The 12,971-nt window shown below is 44.1% G+C and overlaps 1 protein-coding gene across 1 annotated transcript in view; it reads left to right on the top strand.

Moving 5' to 3' along the window:
- Positions 1-9,961, top strand: part of LOC144524040 (protocadherin-1-like) — a 248,138-nt gene extending 238,177 nt beyond the window's left edge. Inside the window, exon 6 of the mRNA XM_078260004.1 lies at positions 4,227-9,961. Coding sequence (XP_078116130.1) covers positions 4,227-4,642 — 416 coding nt within the window. The 3' untranslated portion in view covers positions 4,643-9,961. The remainder of the gene's footprint in view (positions 1-4,226) is intronic.
- Positions 9,962-12,971: the final 3,010 nt, after the last annotated feature.

Below are 12,971 nucleotides of genomic sequence, written 5' to 3'. Positions count from 1 at the left end.
GGCAGTTTGTGTAATTGTCACGTTATTTTTAATCTATTGACAACAACAACATGTTTATCTCGTGTTTTTTGTGGTGGCCAGCACGAAAAGATTAATGGGGAAAGCAAACATCACACCCCGGGACACGATCCGCGGTCTCTGGGGAACACGCAACGACAACAACGGGACGCCGGAGGTTGGGTTTAGGAAAAAAACAACGGGGAAAGGACGCCTCACACGCCAGGAGACGGCCGCGGGGGACACGCGACAATAACGGGACAGTTGTGATTAGGAAAACAACGGGGAAACAAAACGCCACACCCGGGACGCGATCCCCACTCGCCCGGGTGAAAGTCCTGTGTTGTTCTTTTCATACTACTCGCTACCGTAGTTGTGCTGTGATCACGACATATGCTTCCCATTGAAATACATTACTTTACATTTTCGTGCTGGCCACCACGAAAAAAATGAGAAAAACGTCCCCGTGAACATGAATCAATAGATTAAAAATAACGTGACCATTTCACCAACTGCCGTGAGACTGGGTTGAGTTAAAATAAGAACAAAGATGGTGGTTTGTGTTAAAACACCGGTTCCCTTAAGTAGTACTCCCGGGACATGAACACTTGTTTCCTGGTGAAAGTCTTGTGTTTTCTCCTTAACTTCTTCAGGACATGAACACCTGTTTCCTGGTGAAAGTCTTGTGTTTTCTCCTTAACTTCTTCAGGACATGAACACCTGTTCCCTGGTGAAAGTCTTGTGTTTTCTCCTTAACTTCTTCAGGACATGAACACCTGTTTCCTGGGTGAAAGTCTTGTGTTTTCTCCTTAACTTCTTCAGGACATGAACACCTGTTTCCTGGGTGAAAGTCTTGTGTTTTCTCCTTAACTTCTTCAGGACGTGAACACCTGTTTCCTGGGTGAAAGTCTTGTGTTTTCTCCTTAACTTCTTCAGGACATGAACACCTGTTTCCTGGGTGAAAGTCTTGTGTTTTCTCCTTAACTTCTTCAGGACATGAACACTTGTTTCCTGGTGAAAGTCTTGTGTTTTCTCCTTAACTTCTTCAGGACATGAACACCTGTTCCCTGGTGAAAGTCTTGTGTTTTCTCCTTAACTTCTTCAGGACATGAACACCTGTTTCCTGGGTGAAAGTCTTGTGTTTTCTCCTTAACTTCTTCAGGACATGAACACCTGTTTCCTGGGTGAAAGTCTTGTGTTTTCTCCTTAACTTCTTCAGGACATGAACACCTGTTTCCTGGGTGAAAGTCTTGTGTTTTCTCCTTAACTTCTTCAGGACATGAACACCTGTTTCCTGGGTGAAAGTCTTGTGTTTTCTCCTTAACTTCTTCCATTGACAGACACACAGTCAGGGGTCAGAGGTCTTAGCAGTTGTTTGAACAAGGTTTTTCTAGAGGCTGCAGCCCAGCTGAACTTAGCTGCTGAGTCTTTTTCTCTGCTGTTGTTGTTGAAGTGAGTCAAGTTGAGAGTTTGTTCAGCCGTGCAGCTCTGCAGGCGCCCGTGCTTTATAAGCCTCCTGCTGACACGACGTTCGGAGGCAAAGCACTTATTAAACAGCCACTCTGAACTCAGCAGCCACTCGCACATGACTTAACATTTTTGCAAGCACCTTGCTTTTGCATGGGAAGTGCTTAAAAACTAAAATCCACTGCGGCGGCGGCAGCGGGCGTGAGAATGTGGGGAGGGGAGCGCGGTCGCTACTCAGCACTCCCCGGGATTAAAACGTACACATCAACCCCGCAAACAGACAGAAAAGCCGACTGTAGCTCCTTTTGCAACAAAAAAAAAAGGGAGGCAATGAATTTAAATTATGCATGAAGCAGAGGGCATTTTGGGAAATAAGCGCCGTTCCCCTGGAGGACGCGCACCCCCCCTCCTCCGCCTCCTCCTCCTCCGCCCCTCCCGCAAGCCTCCAACCTCCAGTATCAAAGAATGATCTAATGTCACGCACAGAAGAAAGGTTACTTTCTGCATACGCATTGATATGTCTGCTTCCATCTCTGACCTTTTTCCACTCTAAGCTGTGATTCTTTAAATGCGAACTCAGCCCTGCGTCCGCCTGTCTGTCAGTTTCTGTCCGTCCGCCTGTCTGTCTCAGAGGCTCAGGATTAAAGTTAGAATCATACCAAAGTACAGAAAACCCCAGTGGGGAGAAATCACAAGCTTAATGTTGACAATATCAATGAATATAAAGGGGGAAAAAAACAGAAATGAAATGATTTTTAAAGCATCTTCTGTGCCCGTCATCTCGCATCGTGTCATTTCTTGTAGGTAAAGAAAAAAGCAGTTACAGGGTTGTCATTTTTGCCTTAATTGGCTGTTTGAACAACATAATTAACGTTTTTGACGAAACTGAGCGTGATTTATTTATTTTTTCCTCCTTTCAAACCGGCAGATCCTGTTTCACGCTCAGCAGTCGCCGTTTGATATGTGGATGCAACAAATTAAGCAACGTTCCTGGCACTTTGTGAACTATTAGTGACTTTAAAAATACGCAGGAGCTTTAATTAATTCCCTTCAAATGGAGAGCTGTGTGTGTGGATAAAGGGATAGAGTTTTAATCAGCATCTCTCCTGCTCTTGCCATACTGTGACACTGCGCTCTCAGGTTTGTTGGTTTTTTTAAGAGACAAAAGCAACATTTACACAGAGATCGTGACACACAGAAATACCAATGTTTGTGGCTGGCAACCTTTATCTATTTTCTGTCAAATACAGTTCTATTTACAGTCAACTTTGACTCTTAACTTTATTATCTCAAAGGAAATTGTTCTGCAGCCAGGCATTAAACAAAATCACAGAGCAAAAACAAGCAGCTGTATCCAAGACAATGCAACAACAAAAACATCATAAATATTGATAAAAGAGAGACAAAGCAGAAAAATGATCAAATAAAAGGCAGAACACACTTGCAGACACATCAGTGAAGAATTACTGGTTCATCATAGAAACGTACAACAGAGAAAATGCAAGGCAGTGCATGTTGTTCAGTCAACGGATTTTCATGAACGGGTTCATATGAGATTGTACAAAAATGTATGCTAAACAATTGGTATGATATCCTTTAAAATTACAGCGACGCTGGCCGGTCACATGACAGTTACGTTTAGCCGTCAAAAGGTGACCGACCGTCAAAAGGTGACCGACCGTCAAAAGGTGACTGTCCTGCGGAGACGACAGTTAAGTTTAGACACCAAAACGACTAGTTAGATTAGAAAAAAGTTTGTGGTTTGGGTTAAAACACCGGTCCCCTTCAAGCTGCTGTAGGTAGGATTGTGAAGATCCAGGACTTAGCCAAAAAATTTGAACATCGACAACTTCTCAGTCCCTCCCCCCTTTCTGCTAAAGCCCAAAACGGTCTCCTAAGCCCCTCCCCCCACAAGGGAGAATGAATGCGTGTGCATGAGTGGTGATTGACACACAGGTAGACACCCCCCCTGGCCCTGATTGGTGCATCTGAACAGTTAGACACCCCCCCTGGCCCTGATTGGTGCGTCTGAACAGGGAGCGGTGGATTTTTGTAAATCTCACTCCAGGCTGTAGGTGGAGCCAGAGGAGCTGGATTTATTTTTAATGACCAGCTTCATGTAGTTCTACTGGAACATAGGGTCAGTTTCAGCAGATATGACAGAGAGGGAGTTTTATAAGGCGTACCTACTGCACCTTTAAGTAGTGTTCCCGGGACATGAACACCTGTTTCCTGGTGAAAGTCTTGTGTTTTCTCCTTAACTTCTTCAGGACATGAACACCTGTTTCCTGGTGAAAGTCTTGTGTTTTCTCCTTAACTTCTTCAGGACATGAACACCTGTTTCCTGGGTGAAAGTCTTGTGTTTTCTCCTTAACTTCTTCAGGACATGAACTCCAATCCCCCTCTTGAAAGCCCTGTGTTTTAGGAGCCAAACATCCCCCCCGACCTCCTCCCTATGAGGATCTTTGTACTCTTATACAGCAGCAGTCAATGTGCTGTAATAAATACTTGGAATACATACGGATTACAGTGCATTACTTTTCGTAGCTATATGTACGAATAGTTAATCAGAACAGCTCAGTTCTGTACGAGTCTGAGAACAGAAGATATACAAAATAAAGCCATAGCAAATATGGACAGTTGGCCCTCCCTATGAGAGCTCTGTTCCTCAACTTCATCTCCATCTCTGATCTTTTTATCCTCCCCTGTTGTTTCAATGTTACTCAGCCTTTTCCTTGTCTCTGTGATTTTTTTCTTTGCAGACCTCAGGCCCCTTCCCGACGTGGCGATGACCGGTAACTGCACCCACGAGTGCACCGAGTTCGGGCACTCCGACTCCTGCTGGATGCCCGGCGAGCCTTCCCCCACCCGCAAGGTGTGCAAGAACGCCCCCAAGCTCTCCACCTTCGTGCCTTACCAGGAGATGGACGGGCAGGAGCAGCTGATGGCCAACGGCAGCCCCAGGCCCATGACGGAGGAGCCCGGGACGGGTGGTGGTGTTGGCGCCAAAGTGGCCAACATGCGCTTCATGACGCCCTACAGCAGTGCCTACCCAGGGAGCGGAGACCCGTCCGGTAAAGACTGTGGGCTGGAGGAGATCCCGCTGAGCCAGGCGGTGGAGTATCGCTCGGCCGCTACTCCGAGCGGCCAGACCTCCAAGAGGGAGATCTACCTGTGAGGGCGCAGCTCTCCACCTTGAATCTGCGGATCACCTCCCCTCTACGCCCCCTCATCATCCCTCCGTCGCTGCTCGCCACCACCTGTCCTGCCCCTTCACTGCCGCCCCCTGTGCCTATTACTCGCTGTGCCGCAGCACCGACTCCCCTTCTCCCTTTTGATAACTGCATCCACCGTACAAGGCTTTAGACCCTTGCCCACCGCCCACCGCCCACCGCCCTCCTCTAGAAACCAATCAAATGTAAAATAGAAGTCATTAAAATCAATTGAAGAAAACACGCGGCTCCTGCTGCTGCAGAAGGAATGTAAACTACACCACATCGTTGTGATAATTTAATGGGAAACTATTTAGCTACTCACGTATTTCAGTTGGATTTTGTGTGCGTTGCTTTAGGCTATTTTGCTGTGTCGGAATAGAAAAAGAAAAAACTAACTTTGGGGGGGAGGAAGGGAAGAACTATTTGTAAATCCTACTTAAGTATACTGTGTAACGCTATCTATCCTGATTTTTCTTTTTCATTTTTCTCCGTCGATTCCGGAGTCTCCGGGAAAATACATTTTTGAGCCGAGTTGCATCAAATCAACCGGGCTCGTTTTTAAATCAGGAACAGCTTGTCATCAACGAAAGACGCTGTTTTCCAATCTCCGGAGTTGCTGTTGAAAACTTTTTCAGGTTTGTTCATTTAGTTTTTTGGTTTTTTTTGCCGTCTTTTTTCAGTGTACAGAGCTGTAAATACTACAAACAGTGATGGAGGAAACTGCTGTGGCTGTTAAGTGTGGATCAGTGGCTGTCGTGCTGTCTGCAGATCTTCACGTTACGTCAGATCGATGGACTGAAAATGTCCGCATGTACAGAGAAACGACGCCGCGGCGTTCACGTCACTGCAGGAACCTGGACTCTTGAGCATCACCGACGGTGCCGAGTTACAAACACAACACAAGACTTTTTCTTATTTTTTTTTCTCTCTCCTCTACAACTTTACAACACTTCAGTGTGGGTTTACGAAGGGACACAATCATCCGAGGTGCACCGACACCAATTGATTCAGAAACCGAAAGAAACCTGAGTTCTGAGTGCTTCAGTCAGTGAATCGGCCAAAGCTGAGTACCGATTATATTACTAATGCTCTTGTCAGTAGTATACCATAACATGAAAACTGAACATGAATGCGTGTGACCATTTATTCTCACAGTCAGCCATCCAAAAAAAGTCACATGAAAACAAACATATTTTGGTCGTGACGGTAAAAATGAAATGATCATTTTCCATTATTAAAATGACTTTCCACCTGTGTGTTTCCACGTTTATTGTAGAGTTGACACTATTAGTCTATCAACCAAAAACAATAATATATCGGCAACCGTTTTGATAATCTATCAAATTACGTGTCAAAAAATTATTTTGTTCCAGCTTCACTTCAGGGTGAAAAGTTGCTGTTTTAATCTCTTTTATATCATCGTGCATTTAATATCTTCAGGCTGTGGACAGAAAAAAACATTTAAAAGCGAATCGATTAACTGATGAATCAATTCAGTGAACAAGTTTTCTTTGAGCCTTACAGGTAGTTAAAGGTCCAATGTGTAGGAATCTCTCCCATCTAGCGTTGAGATCATATATCAATCAACTCTCTCGCGCCACGCAGTTCAAAGTACGTTTTACAGCTACGGTAGCCTTCACGCTTCAAAAAGCCGGTCTCTTGCTCTTTTCAATCTCCCTTTTCTTTTTCTGGGCGAAGAAGAAGCCTCCTGTTCCTGAAATTTGGATTATGAATACATGTGGTCCTCCATGTTTCCTTCTTCAAACTTGCCGGGGGCCAGGAAGCTACGATACCCGTTAGCAGCATTAGCAGCAGCTGTTAGTTCATCATGTGACAGAGAAAACGTGAAAGGCAGAGCAGTATGTCCTGTATGTCCCTTACATTATGGCGCATGAATATGGAGCGTCTACTCCAGTTCATGCAAACGCAAATGTAACATTTCAAGCCAATAGGAATACTTGGAATTGATGGTGGAGGTAAATATTCATGAAAATGCAACACAGATTTTGATAATGAACAACTAAACACTTTACACACTAGACCTTTAAATATAAAAAAGTTTGTCTTGAATGTGGCACTTGAAAAGATAGTTGAGAGGTCATTAAACTTTGAGGTTCATCCTCTGGGAAGCAGGAATGTGATCAGTAAATGTCACAGCAAGCTGATGCTTGGATTTTTTTATTTCCGGAGTTAAAGCTAAAGCATCAATATTTGCCTGAGGGTGGAGCTAAAAGAAAGATCGGTCAAATCAGATCACCAAAATGTTTTTTTACTTTATGCTCTGGGGAACATGAATATTCAGAGTCAGTCTGATGGTAGTTGTTGCGATATCTTAAGTGTCGAAACATCACAAAGAATTAACATCATAAATGTTATTGTAACACAATATCAGTTAGGATCAATGACTGCCAACATCTTCTAACCTGACGTGCCGGATGGTTTGTTCCGTAGAACCATCTGAGAAGCCTGGGTAGCTCACCTGGTAGAGCATGCGCCCATATACAGAGGCTCAGTCCTCGCCGCAGCGGCCCTGGGTTCAGTTCCTCATACTCTGCAACTGACAAGCTAGCAGTACTTACTGTGCATGTGCGACTTCCAACAAAGATGGAAGAGAAGTGAGATGTCTCACTCTGTAGCTAAAACAGAGAGCTCAACACACAGGGTGAAAAGAGGAGCTGCAGCAATGTGCAGTACAACAAAAAATATGGTGTTTTCTGAAAATTAAACCATGTAAACCTATTCTGATACAATCTCAAAATACAATTATGAACCTGGAAATGAGCATAATATGAGCACTTTAATACACAGGACATGTTTAAAATGTCTGTTGTGGTTTATTTAACAGTTGTACAGAGCAGCTGTTTCTTTGTACACGTCACAGCTGTGGTTGGTTCGAGTGGGTTGTTTGCGCACACTGTGGTAAATGTTTCCCTGCTGGGTTTTTCAGCTTAAAGGAAAAGCTCTCTGGTCAGTGTCGCCTCTCATTAGTTCCCACCTCTTCACCTCCTCAGTGTGAGGCCGGGCTATTTGGCATTTAGCAGAAGTATTTATTAAACCTGTTAGCTGTTGTGCAGCCGGGGGGAGGTGGGCGCCGCTTCCTGCGGTGCTTGCAGTCGCACAGAAACCCAGGATTAATGACACCTGTACATGCTTCAGTCCACTAACACCCTCTTCACACAGCGCGGCAGAGAAAACTCTGATTACAACCCGAGGCTCTGCACATTACCGGCGATAATTTGCGTCAGTAAAAGAGAGCTAGTTTGGAAGTCCATTCATTCTGGGCCTCGTGTTAATGGCCGCTGAGGATAATGTGAGATTTCACCTGTAGTGATGCACACCAGCAGAGACGGGATGGATGAAAGGAAAGGCACAGTGAGTGACTGTGCAGCGAAAAGTCTCCCTAACAAGTCATTTAGTCTCTTACTGAGTCCTGAAGTCTTGGAACAAAGCAAAGAATAAGCCAGAGTAGTTCAGTTTACAAGTCAAGAGTCAAGTGAGTAAAAGAATGAATGAGTTTATATTTTACCTACGTATCACACATACATCTTTCTCAACCATAGGGTATGAAGCCCAAGTGGATACAAAACTTCGTAGAGATCTTACAACAACCTCTTCTAATATTTCCAAAGGTGTCTGACGTGCTGCTGCTGCTGCTAGCCTTGTCTGTACACATGTACATGTATGTTTCCCATTGATTTACTGCACTCAAGCAGTAGTATACTTCATGTTAAACATAAATATAAATATAGACTGATTTCATTACAGCAAAGACAACGTCGGCAGTATTGAAAAAATAGGCTACAGAATATTTTGTTCTGTACTGACAGGTGCAATATTTGAAAATCAATAATTATTTTTTTTTTTTTTTTTTTTACATTACATTTATATCATGTCAAAACCTAGATAATTAATATGTATTTGTGTCAAAATGACATATAAACATCTTTTCCTATTCTTTTTTGCCTGGAAACGCTTCCAACACGCTTGCGTTTCACGTGAAAAATAGCCGTTGGTTCTTTTTCTAGCATGCACGCGTTTTCGGCGCGGCTCGAGCCGCGTGTCACGCAGGCAGTGTGTAAGCTCTAACCTGTTAACATGAGAGCTGAAATAAAAACGGACACACCACGCAGCTAACCCGCTCACGCCACGCAGCCAGTCTGTAGCCGGCCTTATTCCTTTGAATAGGAATTAATGAATGGAGATAAGATGGGAGTCCCCACCTTAGTCTGTAATCTTGGCTGCAAATGTTATTAATATCTCCCCAATTTCAGGACCCATTCTTGCTGGAACATGTCCAGTTGTGTAATGTTTGGTTTAGAAGCCTGTATTGGTGATTATTCACGGTGTAAAGGCTCGCTTACGGACTGTACAGAGGCAGCGACAGCAGCGCACAGATGCGGAGATTCCGGAGATCTGTAAACACTGACCAATCAGAGCAGACTGGGCCAAATCAGGAGGGGGGCTTAAAGAGACAGGCGCTCCAACGGAGCGTCTCAGACAGAGGGGGGAAATACATGTTCAGCAGCCATGGGCCGTATGATAAAAATAAAGTGTTAAACAACATAAAGCATGTAAACATGTTCTAGTAGAAACACAAAATACAAGTTGGAACCTGAAAAAGGTATATAAGAGGTCTCCTTTAAAGGTATTAAACCAAAAGAAATCAAACGCACCTCTTCCTCAAGGAGAAATTTGCCTCGCTTTAAATAATTTATTCATTTCTAATTTCTAAATTTCCTGAAACAAAGAAAAGCTGCTGTGGGAACCAGTGGGATTATCTCACCCCTGTTGGCAGAGAATGACTATGAGACTAAATGACTTGTCATTTGTTTTTCGGCAGTGTGTGTGATGTGATGTGAACATCCACCCTCCAGAATCACAGAGGGAACATCAAAAGCGACGCATTCGGGCTGCGACGCCTTCAAAGCCTAAACACGCAGCAAAACGGGGGCCACTGCGAGGCCGCGGACGGGTTCACACAATCTCGTTTTATTAGGCACACAATCGCCTTCACTGAGAGAATCGGACCGCTGCATTCGGCTGCTTTCTTAGTTTTTTTGATGTTTTATTTGTCGCGCTCGCCCATTTCAGCTGTGCTGCTTAATTGGTTTTTATTGTACATATCTGTTTTTGATGTGCGGAGGCTCGGTGTGGGGGTGGGTGTGTGTGCGATTCAAAACAAGACTCCTCCGGTTCTCTGAAGGTGATTTGATTTATTGTCGACGTATCTCCCGCACACACACACACACACACACACACACACACACACACACACACACACACACACAGTACACGGACGCCGCCGTGGTCTCTCCCGCTCCCCGTCTTCCTCAGGTGATTTAACGCCGGCGCTCTGAGCTCTGACTGATTATTTACAGGCCCAACATGGAGGTCCACATCGACTCTCCTTTTTCTCTTTAACCATTGCTACGCTTTCACCGTGAACAAGTCATTTTTTTTCTTCTTCCCCGTGATGCATGCACGGCTGCCCGGCCGGCCACTGGACTCCCAGGTGGCCCCGTGTGTTGTGCTGTCTCAGCTAAAGATAGAGGAGAGAGGTCTGAGTCGTGTAGCGCCAGTTTAACCTCCACTCTTTGGCACCAATTAACCCACGAAGACGAAAAGCAACCTCCGGTGGCTCCTGATGACCTTTGGCGTTGTGTTGGCTTTACCCCAAAGAAAAACCTCTGACCCAACACTGTGTGTGTGTGTGTGTGTGTGTGTGTGTGTGTGTGTGTGTGTGTGTGTGTGTGTGTGTGGGGTATTTAAATATATTTGTGGGGTCCAAAAACCGGGAGTCCAGTATACTTGTGGGGTCCCGACAGCTTTGTGGGGCCAAAATGCTGGACCTCACAACTTTAAAGGGCTGTTTGAGGGTTAAGACTTGGTTTTAGGATTAGGGTTAGAATGAGGTTCTGGTTAGGGTGAGGGTAAGGGTTAAGGTTAGGCATTTAGTTGGGATGGTTAAGGTTAGGGTAAGGGGCTAGGGAATGCATTATGTCAATGACGGGTCCCCACAAAGATAGTGCCACAAACCTGTGTGTGTGTGTGTGTGTGTGTGTGTGTGTGTGTGTGTGTGTGTGTGTGTGTGTGTTTACAGTCACGTATTACAGGTATGAAATCCTATTTGGAGACTTTTTGGTCTTTAAGTCAGATTCCAGCTTGTTAACTGTAAGAATGTTTGTCCTAAAGTTAAGTCCAGGTAATGGAGAGATGTATGTCTTTAATTCAAATGGAGTCTCAAACACCTTCTTTCTTGTTTTAAGTGCTGTTTTTTTTCTGGTGAGGAAATAAACAAGTCAAAAAACTCTCTGATAGGTCAAAGACTTCCTTTTCATTATCCAGTTAGTTTCATCAATTGGTTTTATTTAGGCATTAGAAGCGTTTTTTTTAACATCTACAGTTACAGTATTGCATTTCCAACCACGTGAACATGTTACACAATACATATACACTACACACAGTATATAGATATATGTGTGTGTGTGTGTGTGTGTGTGTGTGTGTGTGTGTGTGTGTGTGTGTGTGTGTGTGTAAGCGTAGAGATGGTCCTAAGGCACCACCATCTACCCATAAACTCCCAGGACAGCTGCTGTCACACACACTGACAGCTTTGTGTGTGTGTGTGTGTGTGTGTGTGTGTGTGTGTGTGTGTGTGTGTGTGTTCAGCAGGTGTCTCTGCATGCCGAGCGTCCACCTCCCGTCCTGCTGCCTTCACTCTAAAATCCGCTTCAGTGACAGAAAACCAAAATTATTCATGGAATCGCCAAAGTAGTGAAACGGTTACACTGAAATATTCCAGAAGAGAGAACAAGTTGACTAAAACAGAGAGCTTCAGCTGCTGCTGCTCCTCTATTTAATTAGTTGTCTGTACATTTCTGAGGCTGCGTAAAGCCCTTCATGTTTTTGATGTATCCATCTATCTTTCAATTAAGATATTAATCCGATATCAGAGTCAGGAAAGAGGAAAGAGCGGCTTTGATCTGTCTGCACATGAATCCCTTTACTTCAAAATCAGCGCTGACGTGCATAATCCTGTAATTAAATACAATTAATTTACCTCTAAAAATGTCATTCCAAACACACAGTGGTTTAGAATAATAATGCAGTCCTTGATTTATGTTTTTCTTAATTTTAAAATGTAGTGCTCAGGCTTGGTTTACCCTTGATTTATGATTATGATGATGAAATGCGTAAATGTCTTCTAAAAAATGCTTTGGGTTGTTTTAAAAAAAAAAATTGGTTTACTACTGACAGGCATTATTTATGTATGAAATCCACTGATGTACTTTCAGACAAATGTTTTGCTTCCTAAAACACAGACTGTGTCTAAAATTGTTTATTTCTATATCTTCTATATCTATTCTTTACATCTATCCATTTATATTTTTCATAACTATAATTCAAATGTGTGTAATGTCAAAGAAACTGCGTGCAGTGATGAACCAACAGACAATTATCTCCATCTCTGCAGCTCTACGGAGCTTTTTGGTTTCTTTTAGCTCGTAGTTTTGGTTTTGCGGTGCATTTCCTGTCTTGTTCAGCCTGAAGTGTTTTCAGAATAAAAGCTCGGATAAACCTACTGTACACTACCTGCAGACAGACACAGTTAGAGGCTCCTATCTTGCACCTGGCACAGCGCAGTGCAAAGCCCGACCCAGGTGTCTTTGTTAGTTTAAGACCGACCCAGCTGTCAGTTTCCCGTCCAGCGCCCACGTCGTTTAAATAGCAAATGCACCTGCGCCCATCTGTCCGTGGTCTTACAGGGAGGTGTGTTCAGGTGCATTCTGGGCGTGCTGGTCTTACAGGGAGGTGTGTTCAGGTGCATTCTGGGCGTGCTGGTCTTACAGGGAGGTGTGTTCAGGTGCATTCTGGACGTATTGTTATCTTGAGGCAACGGGAAGTGATGGCACCATTGACCAACAAAAACCTGGTCTAAAGTCAATAACGCAGCATTTCATTGTTATTTTAACAGAGCATTAGTAAAATGCTCCTAGGCTCGTGCACAGCGCGCGCACACTATGCTTGTTACACACACAGGGACGCACAGCAGCACACACACATGCAGAAGATTACAAATACAAATATTACGGTGTAAATCCTCCATCATAACAGCAATGCACCAAGGTCCAAACGCGCCTGGCTTTTAAAGGGAATGGGAGATGATCTCTGATTGGTTTATTGCATGTTACGCCCAAAACACACCTCTGATTAATGAAGACACTAAGTACAACCCTTTTGAACCATGCGCCCGGCGCACGGAGCCTTTTTTCCGCCGTCAAACTAGCAAAA

Source organism: Sander vitreus, chromosome 10 (genome assembly GCF_031162955.1).
Source record: "Sander vitreus isolate 19-12246 chromosome 10, sanVit1, whole genome shotgun sequence".
In the NCBI taxonomy this organism is placed as follows: Eukaryota; Metazoa; Chordata; class Actinopteri; order Perciformes; family Percidae; genus Sander; species Sander vitreus.
Note: the sequence above shows the minus strand (reverse complement) of the source record. Positions and strands in the feature narration are given on the sequence as shown.